The sequence below is a fragment of the Atractosteus spatula genome, chromosome 4 (assembly GCF_055471065.1).
Source record: "Atractosteus spatula isolate fAtrSpa1 chromosome 4, fAtrSpa1.hap1, whole genome shotgun sequence".
NCBI lineage: Eukaryota > Metazoa > Chordata > Actinopteri > Semionotiformes > Lepisosteidae > Atractosteus > Atractosteus spatula.
In genome coordinates this window covers 1,599,276-1,619,023 of record NC_142709.1, presented here as the reverse complement: position 1 = coordinate 1,619,023, position 19,748 = coordinate 1,599,276, and the positions used below count along the sequence as shown (strand labels likewise).

Here is a 19,748-nt window from a genome sequence, read left to right as displayed (position 1 = left end):
AGGAAGGAAATGGGAGATGCTCCTCTGTCCATCTGGCAAGAGACAAGGGTTTTGGAGGACCTGACGAGGATTGTGGGCACTGATCATGCGACACTTGCAAAACAACATTCGGTGGACATGCCCTGATGTCCCTCCTCCCTCACCATTCACTCTCATAAAGATACTACAGACACTGCAAATCTACAGTTTTTCAGGATCAAGTGTGTCCGCATTTGAACTGTTTTTTAAAACGTATTGTACAGAGAAGTTATTATTTTGTTTGGATGATTCTTGGCCATCTATGAAATTGAAAAGCAGAACACAATGAATGCATTGATACCTTTGAATGATCATGGTGAGTGTTACCAGACTAGTAGCAGCTATGTTTAAGCAGCTGGGATAAAGGAGAAAAAACAATAATGACTTGTTAGACTTTCAGTGTAATATTACAGATAGCAAAGTGAACAAGGAGGGTGTGTTGTTTGCTTTGTAGCTCACTCTATGAATACTTTAGTTATAATGATGATGCCTAGTCCTGCATAAAGCACTCACGAATCCAGTGTTAATGAGTTATAAGTAATGTAATCATTTGGTAACGATTGCGGAAATCAAGAGCCTAACCAGGAGACACAGGGCACAAGATGAAACTATAAGTCTGTTGATCACAGGGCCCTCGAGGATAGTTGAGAGACACACACGCAGGCAGCATGTGGTTGGAAGGCAAGGGACACCAGAACCCCAAATCCCGAGTGATCACAGGGAGATCATCAATACTCCATACACAAAGCACAGTAGTGATGAGAAATTAAACTGACCAGGTGTCTTTATCTTTACATTTATACTTATAATGACATGGATAAAGTTTTACATGATTCATCATTTTCTTCTACAGTTTTGAATGGCTAGAATGTGGTGAACAGCTCACTACTATAATCAGTTCTGTAAAAAAGAAAAAAAGTTTTTCAGCTTTCCTGGAAGACTTATATCTGCTTGTATATTATGTAAGTTATGTATACTGGCATAATTTAAAAAATGAATGGACTGGATTATTTTACGGCTTGAAATAACAAACAAAAGGTGTATGATGTTTAGAAATAACAATTTAATAATAAGTCATTTTATCCTAAACATCCACTATATATAGGAAACTAACTGCTACCAACTGTAGAGTCTTGCACGCACCTGTTAATTACAAAGGGCAATAAACTTGTGTGAGGATTCAGCCATGCTGTCCTGATTTCTACTACTACACCTGCCGGTAAGACTTCAAGAAATAAAAAGGATCGCTACATTATGTGCGATTCCCCTACATTTACTGAACTAATTAATTATATATATTGTCTGTGCTTGCTGGTTAATGCAATTGACGATTATTAGTCTTACAAATTTAGGAAGTGTAGCAGTGTATTTTATCTCTAGATGGCGAAAGAGTAACACAAATAAATTAAACCTCAATGTACAGTATGATTACAATCATACTTACGATATTGAGTACTGTGATTGATTTTAGTTTTTCTGAATACGAATTGTATGGGAAATTTGTTTTTTTCACTTTTGCTTTTAAAAATCCCTTTTTTGTTCCAGCAAATTTGAGGGGAAAAAAAAAACAGGAAACAGACTTCTTACTTTCACTTTCAATTCAGCCTCGCCCGGGGTTCTGTAGACGCTTGTTACACTAGTCTTTTCTTTTTACTTAAATTATGTAAAGGTAGAGAAATGCAAATAAACGCATGCCTCTTTATTCTACTACCTGCCGTGCTGCAGCAGACCCGTAGCGCCAGAACAGGTATGTCTCAAAAGAAATTACAAATAATCAGGTTTATTTTTCTCGTGTATTGTGTCTTCTTGTAGCCGAGGTAAGAAAAATGAACAAACCTTTAGGAATAATTTAGTACAAAGAGTTGATTGCCTTTATTTCTCATTCGTGGCCCAGCTGAGATGATGTATATCTCTTACCGTACCTTGAAGATGAAAGTATTGGTTGAGACTGGACATGAACGGGCCTTCTGAGATCTGGGTCCTTCATTGCGAGGCGGCGCGTCATTAAGCTCCACGGCGTAGTAGATTTCAACAACCGAATATCAGCATGAATAACATTTACATGAAATGAACAGTTGAAATGTTGCATCGGGTGTAATGCGAATGTGGTAAAAACATAAAATTGCTCCACACATTATTCGAGGTGAAAAGAAAATGGGAGAAGCTGTTATTATTGCACTTCCTGAAATATCCATTTTTAACATGCCCTTCATTCAACACATGGTACGAAAGCTTGAACGCGTCTAAACAGTTTACTAGGATCTTGATTATAACTCTTAAGTTTATTATACTTAAAACAATGAAGACACTATAACCTAATAATAATCGAAAAATAACCTAATTCATTTGTCTCTGACACGAAATAATTAAGCAGTAAATACTGTCACTTGTCTCAAGGAGAAACAACTTTGGAAGACTCCAATACTTACAATGTTATTATATTAAGCATAATTAACATTTTGTGGAAAAATATAGATATCCTATCTTTAGGCGAGAAAAAAAATATACAGTAGCAGTACATCTGTGGTAAAGGTAAATTTAGTTTTAAAGTGATTATTATTTCTCATTGAAAAATAATTTAATCATTGTGGTATATACAATATTACAGTTTAGCACTAGTTGAAATCTTGATAATACAATTCATGATGTTATGTTAAATTCTGTGGGTTTTATGTGCTGAGGTCCTTGGTGTACTTAGTGTTTGCTAGAAAGTTTATGTTCTTATATTCTGTTGCAGCAACACAATATATACAGTAGGTGAATGTGAAAGGAGAAGTACTGATATTATCAGATCTCATTCCGATCCGCAAGTATTTTACCTGTCTTGAACTGGTAGGAATCTTTATACAAAATAGTTTTGAATATCTGTACTTGCCTGTAATGGTTTATTTCTACATACTGTATGCAAACCAATGAATCGTGTAATTTAAATAATCCAAATTTGGTCATTTTCATTTTTGTTTTTTCGGATTATTTTTATATTCTCTCGCTGTGCAATGATCATTTGTAAACCTACAGTAATAATCTGGAGCCCTCATACCAGCATGCGGGGAGTCCAGACTGGTCCGAGGCCCTTTTCCCCACTGTGCCTACAGTGGAGTTAGCCCTGACCTGAGGAAAGTGGCTCTCAGGGGCCTCAGACAACAGGCAGCTCACAAGTGCTGGAGAACATGGCTGTGATGATGCAATGGAGATGACAATAAAGAGACGAAGAGTAATAATAACAACTATTTTTTTTTCTTTTAGATGAAATCATCTATGGATTATTAAATGGCCACGTTGAGATATCTCCAAGTTTAAGTGGATCAATTCAAGACGTCATATGGCAGTTCGGAGTTAATAAGATTGCTGAATGGGATTCCAGTATAAATAAACCAGAATATTATCCTCCTTTTGCAGGACGAACACATCTTGAAAAAAATGCAACTCTTTCCATTAAAAACTTAACAGAGGAAGATTCTGGTGGTTATACTCTTAATGTAGACATTAATGGAATAGTGCAGACACAAGAGTTCACTATTGAAGTAATCAGTAAGTATTTAGTATCTATTACATTTGTGTAGTTTCATAAAACAACACTTCTAAATAATTAACAAAATACTAATTAATATACAGAGGCATAACAAGCACAACCAGTACTGTTGGTTCCAGGGCTCATTTGTTGCATGTTTAATGGCTTTCCAGATATATTTGAAATTGTTATGAAAATGGTCTAATGTAGCACCATGTAGAGCCAAAGTGCTTCATGTTTTATTAGCTGTTATTAAATTGTTTCCTAAACAATACTATTGTGTACAGAAAGTGCTTAATCATTTGTGTGGTGTGTGTAGGGTGTATAACCCTCATAGTGCACCTTATTTTCACTCAGAAACTGTTAGAAATAAAGTATGAAGCTGGGTTATAATTTTATACTGCAAAAAGAGTGACAGCACACTGAGACAGATAATCCGTTATATTTCTGACACAATGAGAGTCCTGTGTGAACCAAGATGGCAGCCTGACCTGTATACTCCAAAACCCTTTTAACCCTTTCATTCTATCCTCATGAAACACAGCACCATTTGAATGGAAACTGGCAGATTTCTTCGACAACCAAAGGTTTTTAAATTTTGCACCTGAAAGGCTACTATGTTAGTTTTCAAACCTGAAAACGCTCCCCACATCCTGCCAGTTACATTCGGCAGGAAAACCATTCGGCCAGTTACATGGTCAAATGGACCACTGTTTGTTCACTAAATTCAAACTGCCTCTAAGTTTGTGTTTTAGTTTCCCCTGGGTACTGTACGTTGAAGCCCTGCATTTGCTATTCACTCACCCTGTTAAAGTGTGTAGTGACTTGATTGCAAGCCTTCAGAACTTCTTGCAATTTGTACTAAACATGTCAAAAGTACTGTCTCAGTTACAGAATTTTTTCCTGACATTTTACTGGGAAAGCTTTGGTGATTTTTAAAGATGAACACAAAATATCAATTCAAATGTAATATGGAGAATATCAGCCAAGCTGGTAATTGGTTATAAATACTGAACATTTTGGTACTGTTAAAATTGTGCTGATGTTAGCCTCCTTCAATAGGCACGGAGTCTAAGGGAACTTGAAAAGGTCAGAATGAATGATGACAAGGTTGATGCTTAAGTCAGCAATAGTTTTGTCCTTTCTAATTCTTGGGTTGTCTGTGACTAACTCAGTGACCGCAGCTAGAAAGGGTGGAGTATTCGGCTCCGTTTTCAAGAGATGAAATGACACACATGGAACATAAGTTTCTGTGTGTATACCTGAAAACTTTTGCAATGATATTTCTCAAATATCCGGTGTGCTGGGTGAAACCCTGTGGAAACTTCACCACTGAAATTGAGATTTTACCCCTTAGTATTTTTTGCTACTGATTCACAATCAGAGCCTGTCATAGGAAATGCTACCTTGTTCAGCTCCTTGACTTCAAGCCCTTGTCATTCCAAAACTAGGGTAAATAAGAATAACAGAGAGAACCCCAGCGAGCATACGGTAGAGCCCTTGTAGCAAATGGACCTTCTGCTAATTTAATTTTAGGTTCAACAGATCTGGAAACAAATTTAAAAACAGTAACCCCCTCTTGCGCAAACCACCCACATTTCCTTAGTTACATTTCATTTTCGGTTACATAACATTTCCCTAGTTACAAACAAAACGACAAGCAGAAAAAAAATCCAAGGCAAAATGTAAGATGGAAGATTAATAAAACTGTAAAGAAGGATCTCTTTAAAATCCAAACAGCAGACATGGACTCAATCCCAAGTTCCCATCTCCGGCTCAGATGGGACCAGGTCTATAGTCTTTAGTTCACGGCAGCTGCTTCCCAGAAGTTTCATGACCAGCCTGAGGTTTGGACCTCCCAAGAATGCCTGTGATCTGGAAGAAAAGCCAGTCAGAAACCTTTTGTGCTCTTCCTGTAGAATGTACAGCCTGCAAACAGAATAGCGGGGAAATACAGTTCTGCTCCATGCACACAGTAGGAAGTAGGACTGTGTGGAGGTGTGGCAGTGGTGTTGTCTCAGAGTAAGCATGTCCTCCACATGTCTGTGTGGGTTTTCTCCAGGTGCCATTCTTAGCCAGTATACCATTCATCTCCCACAGGCATGCTGGCCAAGTTAACTGGTGTCTCTAAATTGTCCTGGCGGTCCTGTACCTGTGTCTTGTGGATACCTGCCATGGACATACAGTAGTTTGTCAAGACCCCAATCATGAACTAGAGGCTTTGTGATGAGGGGTGGACATAGGATGTAAACTGGAGAAAGCTCACAGGCTTTTTGTGCTTTTCACTAAGACACAGAATGTGGAAACCAAATTGCATTTTATTCAGAATTTCATATATTTTTTTTATCTAAAAATGTTAATTGATGTTAATCAGTGTTTTCATTACAGGGCCGGTCTCCAAACCAAATATAACTGCAAGGTGCAATGAAACTCAGTGCAGTTTATCCTGTGAGAGCGACAGTACCGTTAGAGAATACAGCTGGAGCATCAATGGACGGGAGGGTTCATGGAGCAACACTGCTGAGAAGCTGCTGATTTGGAGAAATGAAATCCTTGAATACGTTTGTAAAGTTAGAAACCCCAAGAGTGAAGAGGAGAGCGAGCCCTTTGTCATAGAACCCCCGTCAGGTTAGACAATCAAAAATGTCACTGTGATTCAGTTTTATAAAGACCCCTTCCCCCTGATTGCAGTCAAACTTGAAATAATCATGTAATTAGTATCACAGTCAAACTACATTGTGATATTTTGACACAACCAGTGTCCCTCCTTTTATATTTTCAAGTATTATATTTCGTTAAAATATTTGCAAAAAAAATGGCCATATTAAGTAAGACTCCGATAACATTGTTGCTAACATTGTTGAAAACATATATTTCAAATGGCAAAAGCTGAACATTTTTAAAGGTTCTTTCATATGGAATCTTTTTTCCATCTTTGAAGAAATGTAGCTTTATTGTGGTAACTTCTTTATATTCTCCCACGTAATGCCTTTATAAATCCTTTTTATTGTAAATGCTTCCTATTTTAAATATGTTCATGTTAATCATTAACAGAACCGTGATTAGGTTTAGGCTTTGGAATCTCCTTTGCTTGCTTGTGAGTGTTTCCTGCTGTGGGCTCCTGTCCTGTCCAGGGTGTTGTCCCTCTTTGTGTCCGGCCACAGACCTTGCCAAGGAAGAGCCGGTTGCCGAGACAACACCTTTCTTAATGGCAGTGTTATTCAAACTGGTGGTCCGGCTGATTACTCCAGCCCGTTTGTTAAGCGTGATGTTTAATGGTCTTCATAACGACCATTCTTGGCAATTTTGCACTTTGGCAGTGGAGATATTTGGAAAATTATCATTTTGTGTATAAACAAGGAAAATGTTAATATGTTGTGTATCATGGTGAAAATGTATAAAAAATCATTATGTTTATATCATTATAATCATTTATATTTTTTAGGAGGACGTACGCATTTAATCCTAATTCTGCCAGTAGTAATCGTACTCATTACCCTTTTGTCTTTTGCCGTGAACTATGGAAGAAACAGAGGTAAGGGTGTGTTGGCATCTGTAATATACAACAATAGTGTAAGCAAAGTATTAATGAAAAAAATGCCGTGTTATTAATTTCACCAATTCTCCACTCAGTGTTTAAGGCTAGGGTGCAGTGGTTAGTGTTGCTGCCTAGCAACACTGTGGCCTGGGTTGAATCCCAGACCCCGGTGCTGTCTGTGTGGAGTTTGAATGTTCTCCCCTTGTTTGCGTGGGTTTCCTCTGGGTGCTCTGATTTCTTCCCAAAGTCCAGAAACATACTGGTACTGTAGGTTAATTGTCTTGTGGAAAGATTGGCCCTGGTGTGAGTGTGTGTTGAATCCTGCCTTGTGTAGGCCACCCCACAAGCCTGAATTGGAAGAAGGGGTTAAAGAACAGATGGATGAATCCAGTCCACAAATATCCAAGATCCAAAAAAAATATATAAAACGTAGGCTCCTTTTAATGTTATATCTGTAGTTTGAATGAGAGTATAATTACAGTGTGAGTGTAAGTTTTGGTCTCAGGTGTCACTTGGGGAAACAGGTTCCATGGGCAAAAGCCTACCACCCTTTAATATTTCACACAATCGTAGTTTAGCCATGAAGAACACAGCCATCACCCAGACTAAAGGCAAAGTTTTATGTTTTTTCTAAACCTAGCGAGGTAGTTTTTCTAACCCTAGATTCTGTGCTTATGTAGCACTGGTTGATATCTGAATCCAAGATATCAGCGAAAGTGACAGAAACAGACTTACAACTGTTTTCCTTATTTTATGAATCTCTTTATTTTATGAACCTTTAAAATCAAACTTTCTCAGAAATACTATTTTCTTTTTACTAAGATCCTGCAGCTAAAGGTGCTTCAGATGTGGACAATGAATCGGAGACTGAAAAAATAACAGAGAATTCAGAAGGTGGGAAAACAATCAGAGATAAGCCTGTCCCATCAGAAGGTAATAACTAATAATAATGGAATAATAATATTAAACCATCCTCTTGAATAAGAAACTATCCTCTCCTTTGAGCTGGTTTTATAAGCAAAAGCCAGTAGTGCTACATGACGAGCAATTCTTCACATTTACCGTATAACGTATTTCACATTACAACCTTGTTGTATTGCTCTTATAGCTTTTTTTGTTGTTCTTGCTTTGATAGTTTCACTCTAAATTTAAATCTGTGCTAGAATAACCAGCCTTTTTAAAATTAATGTAGATGAAACACCTGATAAAAAGCAGAATGAAGAGCCTGAGAGTAAAGAAATCCCCAGCACATCAGATGATGAAACCCTGAAGCAACCTGGAGACACCCAGAACACATCAGAAGCAGGTTAATAGATGATAAGATAGATAGATAATACTTTATTAATCCCGTAGGGAAAGTGATTAATTAAATATGGTTCTTTATTTGTCTAGAACCAAATGAAGTGGATTTTTGTGAACTGGAATTTTTTGTCTTAAGACAGTAGTGCAGAAATGATTGTAAATTTGGTAAATTGACTTTTTTCAGTTTTTTTTTCATTTTTTCGGTTTAATGTGCTTACCATTTTGTGAAATTGCTCTAGGTAAAAACTGAAGCAAGGCTCAGGGTTAAACTTCCTTTTAAACGTAGGCTCCTTATAATGGTATATCTGTAGTTTGAATGAGAGTATAATTACAGTATGAGTGTAAGTTTTGGTCTCAGGTGTCACTTGGGGAAACAGGTTCCATGGGCAAAAGCCTACCACCCTTTAATATTTCACACAATCGTAGTTTAGCCATGAAGAACACAGCCATCACCCAGACTAAAGGCAAAGTTTTATGTTTTTTCTAAACCTAGCGAGGTAGTTTTTCTAACCCTAGATTCTGTGCTTATGTAGCACTGGTTGATATCTGAATCCAAGATATCAGCGAAAGTGACAGAAACAGACTTACAACTGTTTTCCTTATTTTATGAATCTCTTTATTTTATGAACCTTTAAAATCAAACTTTCTCAGAAATACTATTTTCTTTTTACTAAGATCCTGCAGCTAAAGGTGCTTCAGATGTGGACAATGAATCGGAGACTGAAAAAATAACAGAGAATTCAGAAGGTGGGAAAACAATCAGAGATAAGCCTGTCCCATCAGAAGGTAATAACTAATAATAATGGAATAATAATATTAAACCATCCTCTTGAATAAGAAACTATCCTCTCCTTTGAGCTGGTTTTATAAGCAAAAGCCAGTAGTGCTACATGACGAGCAATTCTTCACATTTACCGTATAACGTATTTCACATTACAACCTTGTTGTATTGCTCTTACAGCTTTTTTTGTTGTTCTTGCTTTGATAGTTTCACTCTAAATTTAAATCTGTGCTAGAATAACCAGCCTTTTTAAAATTAATGTAGATGAAACACCTGATAAAAAGCAGAATGAAGAGCCTGAGAGTAAAGAAATCCCCAGCACATCAGATGATGAAACCCTGAAGCAACCTGGAGACACCCAGAACACATCAGAAGCAGGTTAATAGATGATAAATACTTTTCTTTACATTAACCTTTCTTTACTTTCAGATCTTACTAATTCTACATTATCTATAATAAATGTAGATATTTTGTCAAAACTATAATAAAAAAACGATCACAATCACAAGTAACGACAAGTAATGAATTTCAGTAAATTACTTGTCAAGAAAAAAAATTGTTCGAAATTTGTACTTGTACTTGTACTTTGTACTTAAAAACAAAATGAAGAGGCATTTTGTTTATTTTTTGTTTTTATAAGCGATTTTGTAACCTTCACAAAACGTTTAAGAATCAACTACTCTTTTTCTGAGATCTTCTGAAATTGCTTTTGATTGTGGCATGATCCATTTCCACTAATCTTTATGGTGAAAGCCAAACTCGCTAAGATTCTGGACGTTATATAGGACTGGGCTGCCTGTTATCTAATTATTTCACCACCTAATTGTAATTGTTGCAATTGCCATACTGATATTGGGCATTCATGAATCTGTTTTTGGCACTGTATGCAAGTGTTATGATATGAGAATGCAAGTTGTTTGATTATTCAGATATTTTCAGATTTGTTCCGGTGTCACATGCAGTTTTGAAGTTTTTAAGTTTTAATTACAATTTTGTTCACACAGATGATGTTCCATAATATTATTTCCTTGCTGATGAAGATGGAATTCTGGCCTGAGGACACTTGATATACCATATATAGAGGACTGCAGTAGCAGTGCCTATGGAGAAAAAAAGTAAATCTTACTGGAAAGATATCATTAAGCTCCATCCAAAGAGATGATATAAATACATGCAATATGTTATCTTCGAGGAAGTAGAATTCTTTGAAGACAAAACAAAACATGTGACTTGATGTTGTAGAAAAAGAGTGGCAACAGGACTGATTAGTTTTATTTGGAAACCTGGCAGCATTTCGTATATGTTGTGTAGTAATGAGACAAGTGAGAGCCATTCTGCAGCATCACCACTTTGATGCTTTATCATTTTAAGTTCCTTAAAATATGTTTATCAATATATGTTAATGCAAAGTTTGAAAACTCGATTTCTCAAGTGTGGCTGAATTAAGGAGACACAGCACTAATATCACTGTAGTGAAACATCACTTTTATGTCAGTTCTCAACACTGCTTAAGGATTGAATGGAGTCGTAAGCTCATTGCACAGGACATGAACTGAACCAGATACAGTGGTACTGAAAGACATGTGACTGTCATTCACCTGAAGAACAAATGAATAATCTGTGTTAGTAACTTTTTCTGTACTTTAAAATGCTTGTTGATGAGTGAGTGTTGAATTTTTAGCTGCATGTGTTTATTATTTTAATGTTATGAGGCTATGATTTATTTTGCATGATACATCTGTTGCAATAACAAATATCTATGCTGTAGAGTGGAAATATTTATATTCTCTCCTTCCGTGTCATCAGGACATAACCCTTCCTTACATGCAGAGCAGGTCAGCTAGCTTATTGAGTAGATAGCAGCTAGTATTTTGTTTAACTTATCTAACTTATTATTTAAGTTTTGGAAAGGATGATAACTTTGGCAAGTGGCTCATATGAAAATTAGGTAAGACTGGTAATTAACAAAACATAAATTGTTCTTTAATTTGATGTCTTTCAAATTCTACTTTATCTACAATAAATGTACATATTTTGCCAAAACTCTTACAAAGACCGAACAAATCCACCAATATTTCAGTATTAATTTCAGTAAGTAAAATGCAGGAAGGAGAATGATAGAAGGCATTTTTGTATTTGGGACTAATGTTTAAACAGCACTGTTGCTGGAGATTCAGACATTTGGTATATGTGCAAAGGAACAAGTTATAGGTTTATTCCATGCTGAAAAGAGAAGAGAGAAAACACAACGTTTCGGCTGTGAAGCCTTCTTCAGGTGTGAGGCATCAGCTCACACCATAGAAAGTACATTAAAAAAATGAACAATATTCCTAATCAATTCAATTCAACCACACCACAAATAAATCAGAGGAAATCAGCACTTAACAAACAGAGACAGTGATGTTAGAAACAGGATATCAAAGTGATAAGAAACATTAATTCTGTACACCTGAGGTGTGAGGCTTTAGGAAGGCAGTTTGGCTTTGGTCACTAAATAGACACGATGCAAACTTTCACTGTCCCTGTCTGAAATTGGGGGTGAAGAAGGAAATACAATTTATTGTGAAGTGAAACAGTGACACAGTTCACCAGGAATGTAATGCTGCATATCAATTATTCTAACAGGCCTACTGTGTGTACTACAGTTTTAAAATGTGTTTAAGAAAAAATGTACAGTACCACGAAAGGAAACATAAATGTAAAAGAAAATGTTTCAGGAACATTTTTTGACTAAAAAATGACTAACTCACCAAAATGTATGTGTCTTTTGATTTTAATAAGATTTTAAAAATCTAATTTATGTTCAGTAACATCTGTGTGATGTACAGTATGTAACACATACTTAGTGTTAGTGCGAGCGGGGAGCAAGTGGCACAGGGAGGAGGAGAAGGAACGAAGAAGAGATCTAGAAAGAGATTTAGAGGAAGGCATAGCTGATCGCAGCAGAAGTGGAGTAGTTCAAGTAAGCAGCTGGATCAGCATGACTATATTTTTATTATATTGCTGTATTATATAGCTTGACACAAAAGCGGTATGCTCTGGTCTCGGTAATGTAGGAAGTGGTAAGTAGCACAGACACAGACTGGAAGGCGCTGGGAGCTTCTGGCCCAGAGAATTCCTAAGGAAGTGCCACTCCCAGCTACTGACTTCATAACTGAACAGTTTGTCACGGGAAACTCTAGAGCCAGGATCTCTCCTCTAAGCCGACAGGGAGAAATATTGGGTGGTGGCTCAATACGCTGTACTGCATTGCAAAATTGTACCATCTGCTGGTGACAATTGGAATTACAATTTTGATACTGTATATTAAGATTAAAACTGAACCTGCCAAGGACAAAGAATTTCAATTTGGCATGACTAGATGACGAGACCAATCAACAGAGTGACCTGAAACTATGTGTATCTGGGGGTGTTTTAATCTGAAACAGTGCTTTGTTCGGTGCTTTGTTTTCTGTGCAATAGTGGTACAAGCCTCTTGGCTAGATAAATCTTCGTAGATGAAGATTTGTTCACAACTGAATTAGTAGAATTCAAGATTTTCTCAGATCACCTGTGTGTGAGAATATAACAGTAATCTACCGCTGATGCAATTCTTAAAGTTCACCATCATATGGCACTGTTGATCACTGAGCAACTTCATTCAGCTTTCTGGGGTTCCTGTGTACTACAGTAGATGTGCTATGTTCCACCTGTAGTCTCATTTTTAAATGTGCCTTTTAATGTGTATGTTTCCTTTCATTCACAGTAGCACAACTCATCAGACTTTTTAACTCTACAAGCACTCTGTGTTTTGAAATTGTGTATTCCTTTCTTCTGGCCTGTACTTTTACACAGCTTTATCTCTAAGTTGTTTCAATTCGCTAATTGACATAAGGATCTTACAGACACAGATGCATTTATTATAAAATCATTTGAACAACTACTTATGCACATTGACACACCCCACTCATCCAATGGCTAGTTAAGGTAATTTGTGAAACCTAAATAAATTTCATTTAGGGAATTCTTATGCCATCATGACTTTTTCATTCTTCTCTCATATTTTCTATTTCTTTTTCATTTTTTTTGCTTTGCGTGTAGTAGGTTGTGTATATAATAAATACCGACTGACATTTCAAAGTGTCTTGACTGCAAGCTTTAAAGCAACAAAATGTGAAAACTCAAGGATTTGCACTTTTACTGGATACTTTTGCAAGAAACTGTATGTCCGATACCTGAATGCAGGTTAGAGATCTTTTTAATACACCTGTATTTAATTATTTATTTTACACTGTTAGCTCTGTATTTGGCATTATTGACTATCCCCACTATGTCAGTATAATATTCCCAAGCCTAATCTGAATGTTTCTGAACTTTTGCTTTGTGTCCGGTCAGTTGTTTGCAATTTTCTTCTGTTAAAAAGCATTCACAAACATTTCCAGTGCCCTAGGTACCTACAGTTGCTCATCTGCATAGTTTATTGACATCACTGGTACAATGTTTATTTTCAGCAAAGCATATTTGTTATTACTTCAGGTCTTGTCAATTTCTTCTATGTCGTAATACAAATCAACTTATTCTTATTTACTATGAGAACCAATGCAGTTTTTTCTTTCTATCATACTGTAAGTGTTATGCCCTTTTTAAAAACCCCCAAAAGATTTTTTTGGCTGCTGCATTGTGCTTCAAACACAATCTTGGACATATGTTTGTACAAATGTTGTAGAAACTAGAACTGTGTAGTGTAACCAAAACATCACAGTAAACTATGAAGGTGTACAGTAGTCTCAATTAGAGATCTGTAATCTAATTTAAATTTGTGAAGCATTTATGTAGAATACAAAGAGGGCCAATCAATAGAATAATGCCAATTACAATGATGACCGTAATGGGGGACACCAGTGATAAATCTTATAGCAGGATGGTATAAAACATCTACATCTAAAACATCAGCTATATTGCTGATACACAATAGACGGAACCCAGGACAGAAGCCTGTGGAACTCCCTTATCACCTAGAAAAGGGATGGAAATGAATCTGACAGACTTTACACTCTGTACATGTACTGTACACCCAGCATGCGAGAGAGTATTTATATTGGAACAAGTAAAGGTTTATTCCAAGCTGAAAAGAGAAGAAAAGAAACTCAATGTGTCACACACCCAAAGAATGCTCCACAGCCAAAACATTGTGTTTCTTTCTTCTCTTTTGTTTCTGCTTTGCTTTGCAAACATAACATGGCAACTGTCACAAAGAAAGCTACTTACCGCAAGCAAAGCACATACCGATAGTCACAAATAAGTATCTATTACTAGGAACTTTGATCACCTACAAATTTAAACATGAAACAACATAACACAACATGGGCAGACAGCATTTCCTGTTTACTGTTACTGTGCAGTAACCATTAGTCCTGGGCAATGCATTGCAATTCCCTAAGCAAACAATGATACAGCTGGTCAAGGTGCTCTCAATGGTGCTTCTGTAGAGAGTGGTAGAATGGGGGGGGGGAGGTTTGCCCTCCTCAGTCACCGCAGGAAATAGAGACACTGCTGTGCTTTCTTGGCTAGGGAGGTGGTTTTGAGGGACCAAGTGAGGTCATCTGTAATGTGTTCACTAAGAAACTTGGTGCTTCTAACTGTCTCCACGGGGGAGCTGTTGATGTACAGTCAGGAGTGATCAGCGTGGGCTCTCCTGAAGTCAATGATTATCTCTTTTCTTTTGTTTACATGAAGAGAGAGAGGTTGTTGTTTGTGCACCTGTCCACTAGTTGCTCCACCACCTCTCTGTATGGTGACTCATGGTTGTTGCTAATGAGGCCCACCACTGTCGTGTCATCAGCAAACTTGATGCAGTTTGAACTGTGCTGGGCAGTACAGTCCTGAGTCATCAGTGTGAACAGCAGTGGACTGAGCACACAGCCCTGGGGGGGGGGGGGGGGTTCTGGTGCTCAAGGTGATGGTGTTGGAGATGTTATTACCGATCCGGACTGTCTGAGGTCTCTCGGTCAGAAAGTCCAGAATCCAGTTACAGAGGGAGGAGTTAAGGTTCAGCAAGCTCAATTTTTCTGTTACCTTCTGGGGGATGATTGTATTAAATGCTGAAATGAAATATTAAATGCATTCTTACATAAGTTTTTCTTATCGAGGTGGGACAGGGCCAGGTGAAGGGCAAGAGATACAACATCATTAGTAGACCGGTTGGGGTGGTATGCAAACTGAAGGGGGCCCAGAGGGGTAGGGAGTCTGGACTTGATGTGGCTCATGACTAGCCTCTCAAAGCGCTTCATGATAATTGGTGTGAGTGCCACGGGGCGATAGTCATTGAGGCAGGACACGGCTGACCTCTTCGGCACTGGTATGATAGTGGTGGATTTGAAGCATACGGGGATGACCGCCTGGCACAAGGAGATATTAAAAATATCTGTGAAGACGTCAACTAGCTGTACTGTACATTCCTTGAGCTCGCGACCAGGTGTATTATTGGGTCCAGCAGCCTAACGTGGATTAACATTGGGTAGTGTCCTCCTTACATCAGCTGCAGACAGGCAAAGCACCTGATCGTCGGGAGGAAGTGTGGTTTTCCTCACAGGCACAAGGTTCATTGTTTCACACTGTGCATAGAAGTTGATCAGCACATCTGGGAGGGAGGCATCACTGCCACTGACACGTGGGGTAGTCCTGTAATCAGTAATGGTATGGATGCCCTGCCACATGCGCCGCCTGTCTCTGGTGTCCAGGAAGGGGCCATGATTTTTTGTGCATAGGTGTGCTTTGCCTCACTGACGGCACAGTCTTAGACAAAGTCTAATGTGACCGTGGAACCCCATTCTGTAGTGTACCATTGACTAACAGCACACATACAGGTGGACTGTTTTCATTAACATCTTGTATGGTGGGCATGTTTGGCAATTTAACTCATGCTGCATTTCCTGCGCAAATTTGACTGCCTTTTGTCTGATTTTGACAACAATACTGACAGATGCAATTGGGCATCTGAATTGCAAGATTCATCAACAATCGATCCTGTGATCCTGTGATTTCCAATGTCATCTACCATAACTGACTGAGTGCTAGCATTTGTGCTGCTGATTTTGTGCTCTCGCTCCTCCTTTCTCCCAGCTTTTGTTCTCCCACTACATTACCTTTGCTTACTGCCTTGTCTCTCTCACACCTGAAGAAGGCTCCACGGCCGAAACGTTGTGTTCTCTTTCTTCTTTTTTTCAGCATGGAATAAACCTATTACTTGTTCCTTTGCAGCCTACGCATGCTGACGCAGCTACCCACCTGAACTACTAATTGGATATACTGTATATCAAATATGAAAAAAATGTTATATATATATATTGGACAGGTAATGTAAATGTATATACTTTTGAAGTAATGTGCACTTCATGGTTACAAAAATACATAAAAGGATTTCAACTAATGTTACATTATTTCATCCTATACTGTATTCTATCCTATACTGTGATGTTATGCGACTCTTATGTTTTGCTTCTGTTTTTTGTACTGCTGTGGCAGAAGCCAAAGACAAATTTCCACAGCAGTGGACAATAACGTATCGATCTGTAAAGACGCAGCGAGTCTTTCAGGAGATTATATATATATAAAAAATATTTTTCACAGGAAATAAATCGTTGTAGACGTTGTTAACTTTGTCAACTAAAAAAAAAATAAATGTTCCTAACTGTACCGATTTTTTTCTTTGTTAAGCAGATCACTCGTCTGCTTTAAAAATCTCTCCCCCAGACATGAAATTAGACATCCACACTGTGCAAACATCTAGCAGGTGCGGATGTTTTGCAGCGGTCGCATCCCAGCACTGGGAAGCACTTTTACTCCCGTGTTTCGCGAACGTAATTCGATCAACGTATTTTCAGCGAGTCCACTTTTTTTTAATTGATTAATTCACAAACAACATGTTGTTTCACCTGCTTTCTTGACTATGCCGTCAATTTCTTTTGTTGCTGCCATTACTGGGGGTGGAAGCAGCTCGGCTCCCCCGCACGCAGGGCCACCAGAGGGCGCAGTTGCGCTGTGAGAGGCCGGCAGACGGCCTGTTCCCTTGCAGGGCAGGGCTGGAGCGCAGTAGGCAGCAGAGCCTCAGCGTGGAAATTTCCACGGCCTTTTTGCAGCGATTTAGATACATTTTCACGTCTTTACCTCGCGTAAACGGCTGACTCAATCGCCATGAAAGGATTGACTTCGGGAAAACGTATCCGTTGCCTTGCTCAAATTTCAAAGTTTGTCCTGTAATTTTCCGACGATTTGTTTGGATTGCAACACCCAGAGTGAACGAACGGGAACTTTGGACGTGTTCCAGCGGAAATAGCACAGGTTTCAGTCCCTTATTACAATACAGTTTGCTTTATCGGACATCTAATGTGAAGGTCAAAAGACGGTGAAGAGACCTCTGTTTTCTAAGGCCATATGCTGCAATATATAAATCTGAGGTTTCTCCAGGCAAACAGGACAATTTAAACTTTGTAAACTTTTTATCCTTTATATGCTGAAGAATGACTGACGGCACAAATTTGCCTAATAATTTGAACAGCCCTTTTTATTATTTCTACTGTTAATGGTTTCTGGTAGTTGAATCCGAGTTACATACCGTATTAAATGGCTCATTTATTTTTCATTGTGAAAAGGAAGTAACTTTTAGAAAACGTCTATCAAAATGTAAGCACTTTTTGGAACGCGTAGAGTGTTCTCGGTTTTTGGTTCCAGATGCAGACATTTCATCACACAATCCTGGCGTCATCAGGTGAATTTTTAATAAAGCATCACTAAAAATTCAAAATACTAAAGCATTCTAAACCAGTTCCCTCCACATCAGTAGTAAGTGTTATGGTCACATACTGTATAACGCAATTGAAGTGAAGTTCAACAACGCTGCACAGTACATGAGCTCATTAGGTGTGTCGGAGACCAGGTGCAATAGTTTTCCATCTGGACTAGTTATGAAGTTACAGTATGCACAGATTTAATCTGAAGTTACTATATGCTTAGCCGCATTCTTTTTAACAAACACAGATGTAAAATAGAATGTGGTACTTTTGTTGTGATCACCTAACCTACCTGCACAGACTAAAGGGGAATGGAAAAACATCTTACTGATATATAGGAACAAGTAATAGGTTTATTCCATGCTGAAAAAAAGAAGAAAGAAAACACAACGTTTCGGCCGTGGAGCCTTCTTCAGGTGTGATACTGATATATAACCTACTGAAATAAAGGCATGCTGGTAAGTAGCCAGTTGAAAAATATCTCGACAACAATATACTGCGTACAGTATATTCATTTGTATTATGACAGGCTATATTCTCAGTCATCTGAGCAGCTCCTTGCCTGCTCTAGGTTAACATGAGCAAAGCTCTGTGCTCCTTGGTTCCCTGACAAGAATTTAGGAAGGTCACGATTGCAGGAGTTCTGTCAACATTTAGCCTGTACAGGCTAATATACTGTACTGTACCATTATCATGGCTCAACATGTCTCTAGACTTGACATTCAAGTATATATTTTAGTTATTGTCTTACAGTATGTACACAGTTCAGAATATACTTCAGATATTTCACTTTTTAATTGTGAATAAGTTAATTGTATAATCAAATCATAAATTCAAAAGGCTATTGTTTCCTGTGAATCTTACACCAGTTCAGTGTTTGCTGGTAATAACCAAAAAACGAGTTCACAGCTTATCAAAATACTGTATGGTTGTAACATTTCCATGAATATGTTTAGCAATACTTGCATGATAACTGGAGTAACAGATCAGTGAGATAAGAATTGCTCCACAATATCCATAAATAGAATAGGTTATATACACATAAAAACTGATAACAGTTGCTCACTGAAACAATACAATGTTTCAGTTTATGTTCTTTTTGCTCTTCAATCATCATTTTCCTAATAAAAACATTCCACTTTTTAACTCTTCTTAATTAGATTACATTAAATAATATAATTACAATATTTAGATAATTTAGTCTTTACTGTGAGTTAGACAAAAACAGTAAGTAATGCTAGATGAACTTAAAACAGAGATCTGAGTGAAAGAAATATGATTTGAATGTTATTTTATATTTTGCCTCGGTAAAATGCTTATTTAATGCTTATTATTTTCTAGATCTTGCAACTCACATTAGTAATATAGTTGTTTATATAAGGGTACTGTAAGAAGTAATCTTATTATGAGCCCAGCAGCTCTGTTGATCATACCCTATTTATCACCTTAAAGTTGAAAAAAATGACACAAAATTAAAGGTTTGACTAATAGCATGGCTATTACTTTTGGGATCGGATACAAGCATTGACAAATCTACCAATTTTAACAAACCACATCCTCCTGACTAAGCAAACACCTGAAGCCAAACATTTCAGCACACAATCTGCATTTATAATGAAAGAGGTTCTCTTTAAGAGGGCATTTCCCAGTTCAAATTCTTTTGTTGTCATCACTCAATGGTAAGAGGTGAAATTTAAATAATGAGAAATAATGACATCCAAGAATCAGATGCTTTGTGAATGTTTACTGAGTATTTTTACTCATTTTGGCTTAACTCACCTGGTTAAGAAGCAGCCTCCACCAAAACAGAACAAGCAGAGACAGAGATGG

General features: G+C 37.6%; 1 protein-coding gene across 1 annotated transcript; it reads left to right on the top strand.

Annotated features, from left to right (window-relative positions):
- Nucleotides 1–1,454: 1,454 nt before the first annotated feature.
- Nucleotides 1,455–11,905, top strand: LOC148835588 (SLAM family member 9-like). The gene is made up of 9 exons (XM_088913929.1): nucleotides 1,455–1,765; nucleotides 3,265–3,549; nucleotides 5,918–6,157; nucleotides 6,975–7,064; nucleotides 7,890–8,000; nucleotides 8,260–8,373; nucleotides 9,045–9,155; nucleotides 9,415–9,528; nucleotides 10,155–11,905. Exons 1-9 carry the CDS (start codon nucleotides 1,696–1,698, stop codon nucleotides 10,166–10,168), a joined length of 1,149 nt encoding a protein of 382 aa, XP_088770055.1. The 5' UTR covers nucleotides 1,455–1,695; the 3' UTR covers nucleotides 10,169–11,905.
- The last annotated feature ends 7,843 nt before the right edge of the window (nucleotides 11,906–19,748 follow it).